Source organism: Bubalus kerabau, chromosome 20 (genome assembly GCF_029407905.1).
Source record: "Bubalus kerabau isolate K-KA32 ecotype Philippines breed swamp buffalo chromosome 20, PCC_UOA_SB_1v2, whole genome shotgun sequence".
Classification (NCBI taxonomy): domain Eukaryota; kingdom Metazoa; phylum Chordata; class Mammalia; order Artiodactyla; family Bovidae; genus Bubalus; species Bubalus kerabau.
The window spans coordinates 54,506,829-54,526,181 of record NC_073643.1 but is presented as its reverse complement, the minus strand read 5'-3'; the positions used below and the strand labels follow the sequence as shown (position 1 = coordinate 54,526,181).

The following is a 19,353-nucleotide window of genomic DNA, read 5'->3' as shown; positions in this document are numbered from 1 at the left end:
AGCAGAGCTCACTGGATTACAAGCTGAAAACTGAGTTTGAGGCCCCAGTTCCTGAGTGACCTTAGGTAGGACACAACCTCTCCCTAGGCTTCAATTCTCACAAGTAAGCAGAGGAGAGGAGTAAAAAGGTGGGAAAAGCTTTAACTTTCAGGATGTTCCTTTCACCATGGTGTTTAACATTGGAGAATTGGAAACACACAAGTATTCGAGAATAGGGAACTGATAAAGTATAGCTGAGGATTTGTGCTTGGTTTGGGGTTTTGTTTTTCTGCCTGCACCACAGGGCATGTGGGATCTAAGCTCCTTGACTAGAGACTGAACGCGTACACCCTGCAGAGGAGGTACAGAGACCACCAGGGAATTTCCTCTACATGGGTTTTATACAGTGTAATTTCAGGCTGCCTTTAACAACGATAGCAATAATGATGGTGACTTGCATTTATGAAGGTTTGTAATGTGCGGGTGCCACGATACTGTACTTATACCCATTTTACAGATGAAGGGTTGAGGCTTAGAGAGATTCACTAACCCACCGAAGGCTCGCAGCTGTCAAGAGGAACATGACCCAGAAGTCTTCATTTGAAGCTTTAATAACTTCAGAAGTTATAAAATATAAAGCTCAAACTTATAAAAAACAGTTTGAAAGTTTCATCACATATCTTCTTTAAGCTGATTTCATCGTGAACTTTGGATAACTAATTTTTGGTCATGTTTTGTCATCTTCAGAGGCAGAAAAGGAACTTCAAATAAATTTTCAAATGGGGTCTCTTGTAAGTTTATAGCTTTATATTTCTGAGGTTATTAAAGCTTAAACTTACACTAACGCTTCGGGTCCACATTGTTATTTTAAGTCCATTTGACTCCAAAGCCTGCATGACAGTACTGACATTGTGTTTAGGGAAGGTGGGGATCTAGGATGTTGTACTGGGAACAACCTCTGGGAAAAAGGTATATTGATAAATGGCATACAGTGAGATTTCAGCTGTATTCAACAGCCTGAGGAGAGGTAGAGCCCACTTGGAGCAGTGGCCATCTCAGGGACACACATGATTGTATTCCCTTTCAGATTTTTTCATTGGGCTTTCCCTACTTTTTGGATGGAAAGAAGCAACGACACACTTCCCTCCTGGGCTGAGCCATCCCATCAAGGCAAACCAGATTGTACTCATCACTCCCACAATTATTAGATCATATAATCCTCCCATCAGCCCTGGGATGAGAGTTTTGCCCTCTCCATTCCTTAGATGAGGACATCGAAGCAGAGAGGAGTAACGGTTTACCCAAGGCCACTGTTAGGCTCACCAACCTCAGCCCAATCCAACCAAGGCTTCTCTGACCTCATGACCCAAGGGTAACCTCCCTAGTTGGTCAAAATGGTGGGCAGAGAGCTACAGCAAGTGGTTTGGGCTTCAGTGAAGTTTCTGTTTGCTTGATGAGGGAAAAACCCGGGGAGGATGAGGTGACCCAGCCTACTCAGTCCCCAGACTTTGCCAGCCACTGTCAAGGGTCTTCTCGATGGACCCCTTGGGACAGCCATCATGGTTCACTGCTGGCTTTCCCACTTTCCTGCCTGCCCTGCATGTCCCAGCCCTGATGCCTGTAGGTATCTACAGCTGGCCCTCTCCTCTCTGCTGCAGCTTGCCTTGGTCCTTGCCCATCTACATGGCACCACCAGGCAGGAGCCATAAAGGCTCTGTATCTACAGGGTTCCCAAATCTAACAGCAGGCCCAAGGCCCAAAGCACCGCAGCCTGCACAGGTCTCCACTGGTGTCCTTGGGGATGAGGAATGCGGGGGTCTAACACCTGGCTGCTTCTCTAGTGCTCAGCAGGGAGATTAATAAAACACAAAAGAAGGAAAGAGAGAAGGGGGAGGATGGACCATAGGAATCTCTCTGTCACAGGCCTCCCCACTTCTCTTCCAAAGTCCTCCCCATGTCTCCACAGCTCCTCCAGTCCTCCTTGAATCCCGGGGTTGTCAAGGCTCACTCTGAGGTCAGGACCAGAGTGCAGTGTGGGCCAGGTTCAGTGTGAGGTCAGGGTCATGGCTCAGACTGGAGTGAGAGTCAGAGCTCCGGCTGGGGCAGACGCTGAAGATCAGAAACAGAACATGGTCTTCCAGCCCTTTCAGGGGGAGCTCACCCTGTCCTGTGGGGCCACAGATGCTGACTCCTTCAGGAACCTTCTATCACACCCGCTGCTGGCTGCTCTGACCATATAATCCCGTTCCCCCTCACCCTCCCCCTTGCTCTGGTGTCCAGGGTGACCAGAGCTGCCTCTGGGCAGGAAGCCAGCCCAGAAAGCCCAGGACATCCCTGAGCGCCTGTCACCATAGCAACCTGCCTGTCAAGCCATCCACCCCCCACCCCACCTGGGTCCAGTACGGTTTTTCAAATTCAGAACGTCAGAATGGGAAGGGCCTCCTAGATCAGCAGATTCCAGCCCCTCCCTTTGTCCCAAATGAATAAACTGAGGCCCGAGTGGGGAAGGGAAGGGGGGAACCTGTTGTCCAAGGACCTGACCCCAACCTGTCCCCCCTCCCACCCACTCCCGCCCAGTGTCGGTCTTGGTTGGATTCGGAGAATGGGGAGTCTGGAGTGTGATCTCCGGAGTGGGGCGGGCGCTCCTCCCGGAGTGATGCAGGGGCTGGCAGCCCAGGAACCGGACACCGACGATGAATAAATGATGCTCACTCGCAGCCTGCCTGCGACCAGATCGCCAGTGCCGAGCGCCGGCTGCCTAAGGGGCAGTCACCCGGCCAAGGCAGCCTGGCCGGCGTCCCTCGGCTCCCCGGACCTGCGACCTGCGGCGGAGCAGCGCGGAGCGCGCGAAGATGGCGGGGCCGCGGCGAGGCGCGGGGCTCCTCTGGGGGCTGGGCGGCGCCGCCCTGGGGGTTTGCCTCGCAGGGGTCGCCGGGCAGCTGGTGGAGGTGAGGTGGGCCGGCGCGGATGGGTTCGGGGTGGCTGTCACCGTCCAGGCAGAGCCAGGCGGTGCCTTTCTGACGGGAAGCTGGTTTTTCTTTTTCTTTTGCCCTAGGAGACCTGACTTAATGGGGAGACACAGTCCATCCCAAGCGCTTCCAGGATGCAGGGAGACTCAGCCCCAGTCTTAGTGTCCTTGCTCTGATGGGCGGGCACAGCCCCCGATCTCAGGAACATTATTCTGATGGGGGAGACTCACCCTGACCTTAGGACTTCCCAATCTGATTGGAGATACAGCCTGGCATCAGCGACGGTCTGATGGGGGACACTCAGCCCCTGTACTCTACTCTTTGGTGTCCAGAGGTGGGCAGGTGGGGGGCGGAGGCAGGGGGACGAGGACAGCCTTCGCAGAGCAGCCATGTGTTGAGTTTGACTCCACACTGCAGGGAGGGGCAGGCAGGGCAGGGCCCAGGGACTCAGGGTCTTACTTGGTCCTGATGATAACTGGGAGCTAGCAAAGGTGTCTGAGCAGAGGAGAATCAGGATGAGTCCTGGACTGGAAGGAGAATAAATTAGAAGAGGGCCCACACTCGGGAGAATTGGAAGGAGCTGCTGAGATAGTCCAGGACGAGGTGAAAAGGATGGCTGAGAGACTGGCCAGAAAGGGAAGGGTGGGGGCCATCTGCAGCCCCCTTGGCTGGCCTCTCTGTACCCCATTCCTGCTGAGCCAGGAAGGGGAGCTGATGAGGCTGACCAGACCCAGGATTCTAGAGCAGCAAGCAAGAGGGAGAAGGCCAGAGGTAGAGCCAGGGAAGAGTGGGGTAGGAACCTGTGTAGACAGGGGCAGAGTGGAGAGAGCAGAAGTGCACGAGATAGTCAAGGACCGCGGAGAACCCGCAAGAGGCAGGTGCTGGGCAACAGGATGGGAGAGGGAGGACAGGGCCTCATCTTTGGGGTTTGAGGGGACACACCCCTGAACTAGTGGGTCTGAGGTATATGGGGACAGAGCCCTGTACCCCCATGCTAGTCTGTGCCTGCTGCTGACCAGGGGGTGTGATCAGAAGGCTGCGCTGGAGTCAGATGTCAGCTCTGGTGTCTCTGTAAGGGGAGTCGGGCTGGCTTGAGCCCCATGGAGTGCACTTAGGCCCCCACCAGTTGTCCTGAGGCCTCAGGTGCAGAAACTGAGCTGGTCTGGGTGTAGGAGAAGCCTGACAGAGGGGGTCGACTCAGATCTGAGTCAAGGACTCTTCCCTCAGTCCCCAGGAAAACGTCTTCTCCCACTTCATCAAGGGAAATTGCATTTTGAGTCCTTCTGTCTACCATCCGCCTACAGCCTGAACAAGGGCCTGGCTGAGCCCAGGCGATCCAAGGAAGTGCCAGAAAGATAAGTGGGGCTGGGGTCCATGGTACCACCCACCCTACCCACAGGCATCACCCTCCAATTAGCCTGTGAAGTCCTGATGGAGACCAGGCCCCCAAGCTTCAGAGTTCAGACTCCCAGCAATGTCCACCACAAACAGATGCCCGACTATTACCTGCTTCCCCCTACCCAAGGCCCTATCAGTGTGTCTAGAATGTGTCAGAAGTGAGCCCCTGGCTGCCCAAGCTCTGAGTCTGAGATCTTTACCATGGCCCCCAGAATCTCCCAGTCTTACAACCAGCTGGGTCAACACACTGATCCTCAGAACCATGGAACCCTGCCACTGCCCAGACCTCAGCCCTGACGCTACAGATGTGTGCCCAGCCACAGGCACGTGTACTCCAGCCACATGTGCCCTGTACCCACAGTGCCCAGCCCCAACCCCACACACATGTGCCAGACCCCACGTAAACGTGTCTGACCCCACAGATGGGTCCAGGCCCCTGGGATGATGCTGAGGAAGGGTGTCTCCTTGTCCATTTTACCACTCAGGTTGTGTAGGAAGCCTCTCAGAGACCCCTGGAACCATTCCACTCAAGTTACAGATGGAGAAACTGAGGACTAAAGGAAAGAAGGCTCCTACCCCAGTTCACCTTGGTTAAGAGGAGAGAGCTGGGAATCATGTACCAGTCCTGGGCACTTAGACCTCCTTGGTTACCTGGGACAGGCTGCTGGTCCTCTCCATGTGTCCCCAGCACAGGCTGAGGGGTGGCGTCTATAAGGTGAAGACGTACCTGGCTTTTGGTAGGTGCTCCATCCAGGCTTACGGACCTGGGGAAAGACTGGACAGACGGTTGAGCTATGGGTTGCCTTTCCTTTCCAGAGAGCTGGAAGAAACTCCTCTTGCCTGTCCTTCTTTGGCTAATCGAGGGGCAAGGCGTTGCACTGATGCCCCAGGGGGGTCCCCTCTCCCTCCAAGTACCCCTCCATACCCCTCAGCCAAGCTCCATGACAGAGATAGGGTCATATCCCTCTCAGCCTCCCAGGTCAGGGACAGGTCTCGCTGCTACCCTCCAGAGCAGGGCCGTGTCCCTGACCTGGGGGGCTGAGAGGGATATGACTCTATCTCCTTCCTCAGAACCCCAGGACAGGGAGGTGTGGCACTGGGAAGCTGGGAAGTGGCGCGCAGTGCTCATGATCGCTCCAGCCGTGCTTACAACTTTTGGCCTCCAGGTGTCGCTACTGCACTTCAGACAAATTAGTCCCTTTTTTTTTTTTTTTTTTTTTTTTTTTTTTTGGTGAGGATTCTGGCCTAGCTTTCTGGTCAGAGGAGGTGACTCAGGTACGACAGGCAACTGCTGAAGCCACCTGGTGGGGATCCTGGTCAAGTAAGAGAGTCATGAAGCCCTGAGTGCTGTTCCACACCCTAACCCACACCAGGGGGCCATGAGGAAAAAATACTGCGGGGCAGTACAGGACTCACATTGTCTCTGGCCTTGGTCCTGAGACCCCATCTGCCTGTGTGGGGCCCAGGCCTGGAGCAGGAGGAGAGAAAGGGCCTTGAACCTGACTGAAACAAACCATCCACATTTGCCCCTTGGGTTCGGTTTCCCCAAGCACTAACTACCCTCACACTCCCAAGTTCCCAGCTCCATGGTTCTGGGTTCTGCCCTCTTCTCTTGCTCTAAGGCTGGAACGTCCCAAGGTCTAAGGCATTGGTTATGAATGTCTAAGACCCTTGATCCTGGGAGATTCAGACTTAGTGAGTCCTCGCTGAGACCTGGGCCTCTCTCAGTCCAGTCCCAGCCCCTGGCTTCTGCCTGTCTCACTCTGCTCTCTCCCGACCCACAGCCCAGCACAGCCCCGCCCAAGCCCAAGCCGCCCCCGCTGACCAAGGAGACAGTGGTGTTCTGGGACATGCGTCTGTGGCACGTGGTGGGCATCTTCTCGCTTTTCGTGTTGTCCATCAGTAAGTAGCAGCTGCCCTCCTCTACTACCCCCTGCCACTGCCACACCATAGTGTGAGCACAGCACCCCATTACCCCCTAGCACCACCCCCCAGAGGCTCAGAGCAGCAATTCCGGGCAGTGCAAGCGGGCCCGGCGCCCACAGGAGGCCCTCTGTGGTTTCTGGCACCTCCTAATCCACACAAAGTCCCTGTGGAGGGCTGACAGGCTGGTGGTGACCTGAAGTATTCTGCCCGACGGGGGATGCAGCCACATGGCAATTATGGTAATTACAGGGGACTCCACTGAACCAGGACGAAGACGTGTCATTTTTCCCTATCGCTGGCCTCCTCATGCTTTTCCTGCAGCTTGGCTAGCTTAAAACACCCACACCCAGGGGCCCCAACAAGGCCACCCTTGGCTGCAGCTCAGCACCAGAGCTCCCCAGACGCCCAGCAGATGCGTCTCCCAGGCTGCAAACCCAGCATTGTCAAATACCATTTCTTTGGAATGATTCACACCCACCTCAGTTAAAAACAGGAGACCCCCACCCTCGCCCTTCCTGTCTTGGATCTGGGAGTTGCTTTATGCGAAGTTGCAACAGAAGCCAGTTTGGGATGCTCCTCTCAGTTGTCCTTCCAGAGTTGGGGTCTGGAGTTGAGAAAAGTGGGGCTGAGAAATGCCAAATGGATGGGAGAGGCCACCAGGGTACAAAGAGGTTCCCACAGACCATAGGGAGGAGGGGGGCGCAGGCAGTAAAAGGAAAGAACACACTCCCCTAGTAAAGGCTTCGTGGAGGAGGGGTCCTCTAAGCTGTAGCCGGATAGGATGGGTGACAGTTTGTGTCAGGCAGCTAGCAAGGCATTCCGGAGAGAGGTACAGTGGGGGTGGACGTGGGAGGAAACGGCCTCCACACAGGTCTCAGATAACCCCTCTAAGACGGTTTCTGAGTGCACCCTGGCTCAGGGGCTACAAGGGCATTTAAGTTCTAGCAGGAGCTATCCTGGAATGAGGTTCCCCAGAGGGCAGGGCTGACCACAAGGGCCCACCCAGATGTAGGGGCTCCAAGGGAGACAAGGACATCAATTTTGCATGTGCTTCTCCTAGCACCAGAAGTGCCCTTCCACCCCACCCCTCACCCCCACTGTCTTCACAGCTAGAGTGGGAGAGCTTCCCTGGTGGCTCAGACGGTAAAGAATCCGCCTGCAATGCTAGAGACCTGGGTTTGATCCCTGGGTTGTGAAGATCCCCTGGAGAAGGGAACGGCTACCCACTCCAGTATCCTGGCCTGGAGAGTTCCATGGACAGAGGAGCCTCGCAGGCTACAGTCCATGGGGTCGCAAAGAGTCAGACACGACTGAGCAACTTTCACAGGGTGGGAGGAGGAGGTGAGCAAGAGGCTGCCTTCTGTTCTAGCCAAGGCTGATATCAGTCAGGCTTCTGAGTGGAGGCCCCACGGACAGACAGATGTGGCTGCAGCCCCAGCCAGGTGTTCAGAGAGTGGAGCAACCCCCCAGTACCAAGAAGCAGGTTTAGGGGAGGTAATCTGCCTGTAGGGGCCACAGGAGCAGTCCAGGGTACAGGTCCAAAGAGCAGCTCAGGGGCACCCCGAGGAGCAGGGTTGAGGGCACCATGGGGCCTCAAGACACACAATGGTTTCTCCTGGGCTCTGCTGGGCCCAAGATGGTGGAAGTGCCTAGGGCCACATAGGAAAGCTGCAGTGTCAGGCCCAAAGAGGCACTTGGACCTCAACTACACAGACTGACTTCTATTTCTAACCCTATTTCCTGAAAAAGGTAAGGGATAGTCCCAAAGGCCTCTGAGTAACAAGTCAGCACTTGTTACCTTCTATGCAGGGCTCTAGGGAGTTGGAGACCCTGGGTCCTGGGGAGGAAACATTTTTCCCACTTCTCTGTCTGCTTGGACCTCGGTAGTACAACTGTCAGTGGAGCATCATCCCCACAACCTTGTGGATAGGATGGAGTTGGATGGGTTGCCTCTTTAGTTCCCTGCCAGCCTGGGGACTCCTATCCCCAGCCTCTTCCTGGGCTTGGAACTCCATCTAAGAAACTTTGTTTCTCTACTTTGAAGAGAAGTAAGCAGGCCAGGCTGGGTGGGACAGGTCCGGAGTGAGGGGCAGGGCCTCCATCCTGCTCTGAGGGACTGGGACCAGCCTTTACTGAGAGCCCAGGCATGGTCCTGAGAAGGTACCTGATGGGGTAACTAGAAGAGGTGGTTCAAGCTAGTAGGGTGGGGGTGGGGGACCAACCCTGGACCTCTGGCATACAGGAGTCTGGAGGTGACCAGAGGCCAGGTCTGTGGGTAAGAAGGGCCTACTGGGTCCATCCCTGGGCAGCAGTGCTCAGTCAGACCTACTATTAGGGCCCTCACACGACTGTCCCCCACTGTATGTTCCTGGATGCTACTGACACCCTGTCCATTCATTCAGGAGTCCTGTCCGAGTCGCAAAAGCTTTGAAACCATCTCATTCATTTTCTTTTTCATTCTGTGAGTCTGGGGAAGACTCAATGGGGCCATAATACTGGCTGACGAGGTTGCACAAGATGACCCCAAAGGGTGCTCCTGCCCAGGCCACATAGGTCTGATCTATCTTCCCCAAAAAGAGGCCTGGCCTGTCCTGCCTGGCCCTCCTGCCTCTAGGAGTCTGCCAGGAAGTTATGTCTGGTCATCTGATTTATAATAGGAAGCAGCTCTGTCCCCTCCCCCTGAGGCTGGGGCCAAGGTGGTCAGACTGGGGGCCTTAGAAAAATAAACTCAGTCCAGCCAGGTCCTGGCAGCCCTGCCCTGCCCGTCCTGGACAGGCCAGCTCCATGCCTTGGCCCAGCTTGCGTGGGCACAGCCGCCCTGAGCCAGAAAACCACTCCTGGAATAACTCTGTCTGAGGTGAACGCCCCAGGGCAAGGTCTGTGTCCTCCTGCAGGCTCTCACAGCCAGGAGGAGCCCTGGCTTGTCCTCAGGGAGGTTGAGGAGGATGCAGCCTGTCCTCTGGGGTCTGAGGTCCTCTCAAGAGCCTGGGGAGGAAAACCTAGGATGAACCAGGAGCCCAGCGGCCTGGGCTGCAAGTACAGGACACCCTCCAGGAGGCTGTAGCTTGAGTCATGGTGTAGCCTACTTCTTACCCTCCAGGACCTCTCAATCTAGTTAGAGAGACCCCCCCTCGCCCCCGCCCAACAAGCCAGGATCACTGACATAATATATGGGACCAGTGAAAAATGAAAATATGAGATCCCTGTCCAAAGATTATTAAGAATTTCAAGAAAGTGACAGCAGAGTATTACACCAAGCACAAGGCCTTTCTGAGAATAGGCCTACTACCTAAAGCCAGCCCTGCTCAGGAAAGATATTTTGAAAATCTCAGAGCCCACAGGGGTTTTGTCAAAATGTGGAACCTCCTGAAAGAGACTCTTGGGTGAGACACACATAGACAGATGGAGACAGGACTGGAATTCGGGTGCCATTCCTGGGGTGTCTGAGCTCTGGCCCTTGCCAAGCCTGCTCTGTCCTCCCTGTAGTTATCACTCTTTGCTGTGTCTTCAACTGTCGCGTGCCACGAACCCGGAAGGAGATTGAAGCCCGGTATCTGCAGCGAAAGGCAGCCAAGATGTACACAGACAAACTGGAGACTGTGCCGCCCCTCAACGAGCTCACAGAAATCCCTGGAGGTGAGCAGGCCTGGCCCCCAGTCCCGCCAACCCCCAACCCTGCCAGACTGGCCATTTCCTTGATCCTTCCACCCAGAATGCCCTGTTCCTCCCCTTCACCTGGTTCAGGGAGGGGACTCATCCCTGTTTCTGGAGATCAGAGCAAAGAAATGGGTCAGAGTGAGGCAGGGAAAACATGAAGCTATTTTGCAGGTAGAAGTGGTTTGGAAGGAAAAAGGAATGAAGGGTGGGACTGGGAGGCTCTGGTGTGGGTCCTAGGACACTGTTTCACTCCCGTTGAACCCTTTTCCTTCTATTCCACAGAGGAGAAGAAGAAGAAGAAGAAGAAGGACAGTGTGGATACAGTGGCCATCAAGGTAGAGGAGGATGAGAAGAATGAGGCCAAGAAGAAGAAAGGAGAGAAATGAGGAGAGCTTTCTGGAGGTGGCGGCTGGGGCTGGCCAGCCCTGGGGCTCATGGTCCTGCCAGAGTCCAGACATCTTAGACTCCAAGCTCACACATGGACCCAGGAGGTTGCAGAGAGCCCTCGCCCTGTAGAGAGGGAGTTGCAGGGGCCAGGACCCTGTCCTAGAGCCTACAGGAGCAAGGGCAAAACTGTACCCGGTGTGCCACCTCCTGGCCTGGACGCCAGCTCCCTTCACCCCATCCACATGGGGCTCAGCAGAGGTGGTCTGTAGACCCTGTCCCTCTATAGATGCAAAGTGGCCTCTACCCACCCAGACATGCCTCTGTCTCCTCTTCTGCCAGGAACAGCTGTGGCTAAGGCATGACGGGATGTGGGTTTTCTTCTGGAAGGGGATGGCCGGCCTTGATGGGCCAATGTGAGGCCACACCAGGCTGCCCACAGGAGGGAGAGGGTCACTGGAGGAAGCAGGGGCAGCAGGAGGCTCTCGGACTTGGCTGGATAGCAGCCGTGCTGGTGAGGGGCTGCCCCAAGTCTGGCATGGGTTCTGGCCCAGAGCAGCAAGCAGAGAAGGACCAGAGGCAGAACCCCCAGACCAGCAGATACCAAGCTCCAGGCAGTGGACGTACTTGTCTTACTTACTGTGATGTAGCTGAGGCTGCTGGAGGGCCTAGCATTGAGGCCCAAGGGCTCAGGACTGGGGGCTCCAGGGGTGCAAAAGGCTGAGGCCAGTGGACCAGAGAGAGAAGAGAAGACAGCTGGCACCTGGGACCCAACTTGGGAATCCAGGGAATATTTGATAACCCAATGGGGACTTGAGGCTGTTCTGGGGCCCTTTCTAAGCTTAGCTGTGGTGGGAGGGCCCCAGGAGACCACCAAAGGGGGCAATTAGAGATGGAGGTAGCAGCCAACCTTCCACCTGCTGAGTATAAGAGCACGGCTTCCTCGTCTGCTCTCAACCACGATTCCTGAAACAGCACTGCTGACCAGAAGGTGAAGGCTCAAACTTGACCTGTGGACTGGATCCCTGGGGAGGGGACATGCAGAGAGGGGTATCTAGATGGCTGCAAACATCGCCTGAAGAACTCAGACCTGGGGCTGGAGACTTAGGAGATACTGGAGGTTTCCAAGCTGGGGAGAGCTGCTGGCAAAGCTCACGCTGCCTCTGCAGCCTGCAGAGATTTGTAAATAAAGCTGAGTGCCTTCTCATACCCGAGCGACCTGAGATGACTGCTCAGGTACCCCGTCCCTGGAGCATTTATGTGGAGGGCGATACAGTGATCAGTGATAGGCAGTGAAGGCCAGGCTGTCGTTCCATTTCCTGACTTTTTTCCCATTCTGAATTCAGATGAGCTGGAGGAAGAGGTGGTGGGCCAAGGGGCAGAGGGTCAGCTGTGGCCAGTGGGGCTCAGCTCTGAGGCAGGGCATCAGGACCAAGAAGGAAGCTGCCTGTTCTGTGCTTGCCTCTGCTCCACTTCCTGGTGTCAATAGATGGGTGCTTGAGACACAGAGGAGTCAAGCCTGGATTCCAGCCTGGACCCAAATCATTATTACACGAGGCAAGGGAACCAGGCTGACATGGGGGAAGGAGCACGGGGTCTTAGAGCCACAGCGGGGGGTGGGGCAGAGATTACAGAAAGCCCTGCTGTGCAAGCTGAGTACTCACTGGGTCACCATGTGGAAACCCTGGCTCTGCCCAGAGGTCCAGCCTGTAGGCGTCTCATACATATGGTTTTGGCAAAGACCATTCTACTGATACAAGCCAGAACCCTTCTGTTGGCTTCGCAGCAGAGGCCCAGGGAAGCGGGGGCCACTAGAAGTCAGAGAAGCAGCTGGCAATGCCTGGGGTAAGTCCAGGCCCGGGCCACATCTCCCCTACCAGCTGCCTCCCTGACCTCTGACTTGGGTCTCCACTAGCCATTTAAGAACAGGCATATCTGCTAATCATGGGGATAATGTCTGATCCGAGCGGGTATCTGCCCCAAGTCCAGGCAGGGGACAGGGTTGGAAGGTCAAAGTTAACTACAGTGCTTCAGGGCAATGACAGAGTATGTTCCAGCCACAGGCCAGAAGATGGGTCAAAGTCAAGGAGAACACACTCACCTCCGCGGCCCAGAGCTGCAACCTTAGGCCCAGCCTCACACTGGGTCCTGGCAGCCCCAGAATGAGCCTGGGCAGTACATTCTAGGCCCTGAATCATCTGACCCTAGTATCATCCCCACACATTCCCTCCACCTTCTGCGGGAGCCACCCCGAGCCTGCGGATGGAGCTGGGGCTCTGCACTTTGCAGTATCAACTGCCGGGAGCCACACATCCCACCCCTTCCCTGTTCTCTCATCTCCCACTGCAGCAGGCCCAGGAAGGAGGAGGCATGGGGAAGAGAACCATTTAATTGAACATCGAATCTCTCCCCTGCCTGTGAGGGCTGAGAACTGTGCCTGCAGCATTCTAGACAAGAGGGTGAGGAGGGGCCTGGGCAAGAGAGGGCAGACCCAGGGACAGCAGAGCATCAGAGGGCAGCAAGGAAGCTGAGGAGCATCAGGAGTGCCAGGAGCAGGGCCCGGGATGGGGCTGGCAGAGTCTGCCCGCTGATGCGGTCCCAGATCCACTGTTGGTAGGAGGAGATGTGGACGTAGATAGGCGGAGCCTCGCTCTTCTTGCAGCCTGGGCCCCAGCTCACCACTCCCACCAGGTGCCATATGTTCTGCACAGGACAGGCCAAGGGCTCACCACTTATCTCCTGCAGGGAGGGGTGGGGAACAAAAGGGAGGCCACATGTGGTCCAAAGGAGACTTGATCCAGCTCAGGAACAAGCAGGGTGCCCTCACCAAACCTTCTGCGCAGCCTCCAAGTGTCTTATAGCTGAGAGGTACCTTCGAAGTCCTGACCCAGGAGACCTTCCTCAAAAGGCTCCACCTTCCATCTCTCTCCATCCCCCATCTCTTTAACATCCACCTTCCATCTTCCCACCCTTCCCATCCTCCTTCATCTCCAACCTCCATCTCCACTCCCCATCTCTCTCTCCCCAACTCTCATCTCATTCCCCTCAATCTCCATTCCCTGTCAAATTTCCCCTCCTTCATCTTCCTCCTCACTTACCCCTGCTCATCCCTGGCCCCTCTCTCCTCCCCACATGTCCTGCCTCTGCTGTGCCCCTCCCCCAATTCTGGCCAGGTGCCCTTAGAGGCAAATGAGCAAGGGCGAGAGATGCTCACGTAGCAGAATTTTTCCCTGTCGACGTCCTTTGCACAAATCATCTGGGAGTTGATGATCTGAATCAGAGAGGGGATTTTGGAGAACCTGCGGTAGAGGCTGTCACACTCTGTGCTGTTCAGGATGGTGACTTCCTTCTCCTGGATGGTTCGAAATTGGGGCCACTGACCTGTGGAACAGGGGCCCCCATTCAGGCTTGGCTGTTTAGCTCGTGCCCACAGCCACTGGCCTCATGCCCATCCTCCCTTTGTTCCTTGCCACACAGCAGCCCTGGAGATCTCTCCAGGATTAGCCCACCTACCACTCCAGACGCTTCCCAAAAGCCCCCTCAATATAGAGACCCTGGAGCAGTTTACCCAAAATCTGGCTTTGCTGGGCCTGATCTCACATCTGGCAGAGTCCAATCCATCAAGTCCATTCTGATCTCGGCATTTTGACTTTTGCATTCATTCTATCCCTGAAGCCTACCAAGTGTATCTGAGGTCCAAATCCTGCCTTTTCTTCAAGCTTTCCTCAAAGGCCTCTTCCTCCCCTGAGCTTCCCCAGACTTGCCTCTGTGGTTCCAGGAACTCCTCATTCCCCTCCCCAGTCTCACAAGTGTGTGTCTGTCCCTAAGTCTGAGCTTCCAGGGGACAGGTGACTTCCAGCCGTTCCCAACTATTCACCAGACAGGTCATGGCAGGGATGACAAAAAGCCACCCCATCTGGGCTGGAGATCCTGGGTGCTTTCAGGCATGCTGGCTCTATGAGACCACAGGGAAGAACACTTCTCTTGTGGGAAAGGGGCAGGGGTTCCCTGAAGAGGATGGACATTCCTGGGCTAAGGAAATGGGCCCTTGGATGGCCCTGGGACAACACTCCTGCTCATTGGGCTCCTAAACTGGGATGATAAGGGATTGAGGGCCACTGCTGAGGTAGGGGGAGACATGGGGAACCCTCGGTGACTCCCAGCTTCTGGGTGCAGACTGCCCGTAGCCAGACGCATGGCTCTTCTGGGGACCTTATTACAGACATAGACCCCTTGTCCTCTCGCCTTGCCTGTTCTGCTTCAAAACATGATGCCATAGGATTGTGTGCAGACAGCAAGATATCACTCTGTGCCCACTATGCCTTCAGGGATGGCCTGTTTACATACCCTGACCTGGGCCTGAAGGTTTCAAGGGCATTCTGGGTCCCCTAGATACATTCACTGCTGAAACCCTCAAAGGGAAAAAGAGATAAGAGTCTGACAGGAGAGGGGTGGTAGGCTCCCTGGGGGAGGCGTCTCAGAAATACCTGTCCATGGTAGACCCTGGCCTGCACCCAGGTTCTATCCCGCACCATCCACCCTGCTGGGGGTAGGAAGGTTCCGACTCACCATCAATCCTGGGGAGTCCCCAGCCTGTCACAGTGCAGAGCGAGTAGTCCTTCACCGAATAGTCCAAGCCAGGCAGGCAGATGGGCCAGACATACTTGCTGTACTGCAGTGGCCGATCCAGGTTGAGGAGGGCAATGTCGTTGGCCCGGCCAACCCAGGACCAGTACCGACTGGCTCGGTAACGGCTGTGCACGATGACCTCTTTTGCCAGGGTGTCGATGGAAGTCTTCGTTATCCGGTCAATCCACGGACTCCCCGCCCGTACTGAATAGGTAACGTCACTCCTAGGGGAAGGGCAAGGGGAGTCCTCCATTAGTCCCAGGAACCCCACACCAGCCTGCACCCCCCTAAACTCCACTGCACTGTTGTACTCGGAGCAAATCCAGGCAAGCCACCCACCTGCTTAGAGTCCCCAAGCCCACTCCTCAGGGCAGGTGTGAATGGGGCCCTGCACACACAGACACTGTGTGGTCAGTCCTGACAACAACCCTTCAGTTTATGGAGAGGGAAACTGACTCAAGTAACCGACTCAAGGCTACACAGCTAGCAAGTGGTGGAGCTGGGATGTGGACCCAGTTTTCTCTGGTTCCAAACTTTAGACTCTATCCAGTAACCCATGCTGGGTCCCAGAAGTGACAGAGGTCTTGTGCAATCATCCAACCCTCCCTCTAGCTTTCTTTCTCAGTGTGTCCCTTAGGCATGGAAATCACTTCTCCTCTGGCCAGCCCTCATAGCCAGATGTGACCCTCGGGTCGCCCCCTGGCTCCAGAACACAGGCACGCCTGCTCTCTTGTCCCCACACTGACCAGACTGTGAGCATCTATATTTTTGTCTGTCTTCCCCAGCAACCTGACAGGACTGCTGCAGCCCTCTTCTGCTACCAGTGCCCAGGCCAGGGCCTGGCTTAAAAGACTGTCAAGGCTACTGGTTGAATGAAGGAAGGAATAAGTGAAACAAAGGGTATGGAACAGAAGAATTAGAATCTTCTTTCTGTGCACAGGAGGAAGGAGACCTGGACAGTGCTTTGCAAGTCTTCGTTTCCTATCTGTGGAACGACTACACAGGACTAGGGGATCAGATGAGGGGAGCAAGCCTCCAGTTCCTAGGAAGGAATCTACAGGACTCAGCTCCACCCTGCTAGGAGCTGGAGTGAGGCTGGAATTATGGGGTTCTGCCACTGATGGGCCAGCTGGCAGAATGACTGAGGCCCTGGTGGCTCCATATGACTTTCCACCCGTCTGTCTAGGCCCCGACTCACTCGGTCATGCAGTGGGCTGCAGTCAGCACCCACTCGGAGGCAATGAGGGTTCCTGCACAGATGTGTGTGCCATTGGCCCGCACACTGACCATCCACGGCCACCGCCGAGCCATGGACTCCGGATCCCTGAGGGTGGGGTCCCGTTCATAGGAGAAGCCGCAGGCTGAGGAGGGAAGTACAAGGAGCTTGATAAGGAGTGGACCTTTCCAGCTGCATCTCACAGCTCTCCCTTTCCTCAGCCTCAGCTCCCACCACTCTAGCTGGCCTGCACCCATCTAACGATTCTCCTTCTTCATTGGTCATCAAATAATGGTGTTGTTCACATGAGGATTGGGGTCTCCAGACTTAGAAGGGCCTCAGCACCCCCCAGGCATCCCTCATGTCAGGTCCCAGGGCTGACCAGTCTGGGCATCACTGGCTCCTTTGTCCTAGTCAAGCATGCCTCAGCTCTGGCTAGGCTAGGCCCTTCACAAATTCATCTGTGTTTCCATCTGGTTCCCCTACTTCAACCAAAAAGACCCTTTCCTCCTTCTCTAGGACCCTCCTCCTGTGATTCAGTGAGAGAAAAGCAGATGACCTAAAAGAAAAATGAGCACTGTGCATGAACGCACACACATCTGAGGATGAAACCCCAACAGCAATGAATGCAGCTCTTCAGCCCCATTAGTTCTCAGGGGAGCATGGACTTAAATCACAGTGACGTTCTGCTCACCATCACCTGCCAGGCAAAACTAAATGTCCCGGATACTAGGAGTTGGTGAGGATCACAGCCCCAGACTGCTCACTCACTGCTCGAGGGAAGGTCAACGGGTACAGCCACTTTGGAAAAGCTTTTATGGAAAAATTCTTTCAACTGAAGAGGCACGTATCCAACACCACAGCAGACCCACTCCTAGGTGTTCCAAATGGACTAGTAGATCGTGAGATCAATGTAAGTAGGCCATCACCCGCAGCTGTAAAGGCTAACACAAGAGAGGGAACGGCAGCATGCACCGCGGAGTGCTGCGGGGTCCTCAGTGTGAGACTTCCCATGACACTTAAATTCTGAGCAATGAGTTCCAGGATAAGAAGTATTCCTTATGTGGGACTTACTTCAACCAGCTTGGAAGGCACTGCTAGAGAGAACACTTATGGATGTGCCCCCAAACACACAAGGGAAGGCTCCCTGAAAGCGGTGCTAGAGACCCCCAGAGGCCTTGGCTGGGAGCTTGGATCAGGGCCTGGGTCCGATGGAGAGATGCTGTCCCTACCGGCCATTCAGGAAGGCAGGATGTACAGCATGCCCCAGGCTCCCCCGACCTTCCTTGCCTCCTACCTCAGCAGCATGGGAGGTTCCACCAATAGGTGCTCAGTAAGCACTAGTGAAAGGAAGGTCTCCTCTCTCTCCCTGCCCCTTCTTCCTTTGTCCCTTAAGGTGCTCGAGGCTGCTTGGGCACCTCCTCCCGCATGGAGGTCACAGTACTCACGGGGAAGGAACTCGCTGTGGGAGGCTTTAGAAGTAGCGTACTGCGAGATACTGGGCGGCGGGCTACCACCAGTGACCTGCCGGGGGAAGCGACGTCTGCCCGAGGGACAGGTGGCACTGGGGGCACATGGAGCATCAGGGTCTGCGGGGACATCCGTGGACAGTGCCCCCAGGCTGTCGCCAGCGCCCAAGCAACCTGTGGAAGGAGGCAGAGAATCAGAAGTGGAGGCCAGATCTGAGGGGGTCGGGGGATGGGCGGGGGCGGGCCTTACCCAGGGGCCGCAGCAGCAGCAGCAGGAGCCCGGCGGAGGCAAGGGCCAGGGCCAGGGTGGACGTCCCAGGGCGTGGGGGGCCGCGCCTGCTGGCCGGCGGCTCACACCAGAACTCCATCTGCGGGAAACAGCGACTGCGCCGCGGCGCTCTTCTCGCTACAGCGCTCCCGGGACCCGCCCCACGAAGGCGCCCCCCATTGGCGGCCGGCGACGGCTTTCTGTGGTGTGGTGGGCGCGGGCATCCGCGGCCTCGCGGGCGCCCCCCAGTGGCCCCCTGCCATGGTGCTTCTGGTGTCCCAGTCACCCTCTGGCTTGCAGGTGGCTCAGGACTGCCTGGCTTCTGGCCACGCCTCTGCCCTCCTGGGAGCACGTCATTCCCAGGAGGTCTGGCCCAGCAGTTTCCTGGAGTCCCTTAACCTCACCTCGGCCAGTTTCTGCACCTCCTCTGGCATCCCACTCCCATCCCTACCTGGTGAGATGGAGGCCCAACCCCTGGGACTGGCATCCGGGATTTCCAAGCGGTCCCTTCTGCCCCCCAGTCTGGTAACTACAGTGGGGCCTTGCCCCAGGGTACTGAAATTAAGCAGATTGAAGTGTTTTCAATAACGATTTTTCAAGAGTGTATAGTTTTAAGCATTGTTCCCCACCCCCCACCCTCAACTTCCATTCAGCAAATGCCCTTCCCTTACAGATCCATCCTCTTAGAAAGAGAGCACAGTAAAAGAGTGATGGTAACCAAGGGGCTCTTCTTGGTACACTGGAAGTCGGGGAACATTTTGACGGCTCAGTGACACAGATGGATAATACAGTTAAAAGGTAGTCTGGGGAAATCCTATGAATTTTGATTCAAAGCTGTTGGGAAATTCTAGCTCAATAAAAGGTAGAAGTTAAATCAGACTAGAACAATTTAACTTTTGCCAAGGCCTGCTCTCTTGGGACAAACAGTAGGGCTGGCCATTCAGTACTTCAGTCTCCAGCAAACCACACCTACTATGCTGTGGAGCCCGAGGGCAAAGATAGGGGCCACTGTGAACCTGAGGCCCACCAGGCCTGATGGGCTCCCATGCTACCTCCCACAGAGGTAGTAGGGCTCTGCCCTCTCAGTCTGGCTAGCTGGGGCCTGTTCTTTCTCTTCAGAGTATGACAGATGTCACTAAGGCAGCTGCGGAGTTTAGGGTGCAGTCACCCCCCACAGTCACCTAAGCCAGCACTCTGCCTTGCCCCTCCCTGCCCCCCATCATCACTCATTCCTGCCGGGGAGGGAGGAGGAAATGGTCAAGCTCTGTAGACTCTTAGGGTGATATGAGGGCTTGAGAGAGGCCCACAAGTTCTGGAGCTGAACCCACAAGTGCAGGTCTGGTCATTTTGAGTTTCCTGGGAAGAAGACAACCCTCATGGTAAGGAAATGAGGGGAAACTGTGGTCAGAGACCCGGGGCATGGCCATGGGGACCTGGGGACTGCTGGAGTGCTGGGAT

The 19,353-nt window shown here is 55.7% G+C and overlaps 2 protein-coding genes across 3 annotated transcripts; one reads left to right on the top strand and one right to left on the bottom strand.

Moving 5' to 3' along the window:
* Positions 1-2,831: 2,831 nt before the first annotated feature.
* TMIE (transmembrane inner ear) lies at positions 2,832-10,315 on the top strand. 2 transcript variants are annotated; one of them, XM_055558727.1, is made up of 4 exons: positions 2,832-2,927; positions 6,131-6,248; positions 9,759-9,908; positions 10,212-10,315. In XM_055558727.1, exons 1-4 carry the CDS (start codon positions 2,832-2,834, stop codon positions 10,313-10,315), a joined length of 468 nt encoding a protein of 155 aa, XP_055414702.1. The 2 variants fall into 2 exon arrangements, with proteins under 2 accessions (XP_055414702.1, XP_055414703.1); XM_055558728.1 differs by having other exon boundaries at positions 9,759-9,916; positions 10,214-10,315.
* Positions 10,316-12,704: 2,389 nt separating this feature from the next.
* Positions 12,705-18,029, bottom strand: LOC129635203 (probable threonine protease PRSS50). Its single transcript, XM_055557941.1, has 6 exons — positions 17,878-18,029; positions 17,607-17,801; positions 16,141-16,303; positions 14,883-15,166; positions 13,528-13,694; positions 12,705-13,052 (listed from the first exon to the last, which is right to left on the bottom strand). Exons 1-6 carry the CDS (start codon positions 17,993-17,995, stop codon positions 12,822-12,824), a joined length of 1,158 nt encoding a protein of 385 aa, XP_055413916.1. The 5' UTR covers positions 17,996-18,029; the 3' UTR covers positions 12,705-12,821.
* Positions 18,030-19,353: the final 1,324 nt, after the last annotated feature.

What these genes read in the sequence shown, in the direction of transcription:
- TMIE (XM_055558728.1), top strand. Translation starts at nt 2,832, where the DNA reads ATGGCGGGGCCGCGGCGAGGCGCGGGGCTCCTCTGGGGGCTGGGCGGC. An exon ending in GCTTTTCGTGTTGTCCATCA is followed by an intron (nt 6,249 to 9,758) that starts GTAAGTAGCAGC and finishes TCCTCCCTGTAG; the next exon opens with TTATCACTCTTTGCTGTGTC. An exon ending in AAATCCCTGGAGGTGAGCAG is followed by an intron (nt 9,917 to 10,213) that starts GCCTGGCCCCCA and finishes TATTCCACAGAG; the next exon opens with GAGAAGAAGAAGAAGAAGAA.
- LOC129635203 (XM_055557941.1), bottom strand. Translation starts at nt 17,995, where the DNA reads ATGGAGTTCTGGTGTGAGCCGCCGGCCAGCAGGCGCGGCCCCCCACGC. An exon ending in GCAGCCCACTGCATGACCGA is followed by an intron (nt 15,167 to 16,140) that starts GTGAGTCGGGGC and finishes CCCTTCCCCTAG; the next exon opens with GAGTGACGTTACCTATTCAG. An exon ending in GGGACTCCCCAGGATTGATG is followed by an intron (nt 13,695 to 14,882) that starts GTGAGTCGGAAC and finishes CCTGTTCCACAG; the next exon opens with GTCAGTGGCCCCAATTTCGA.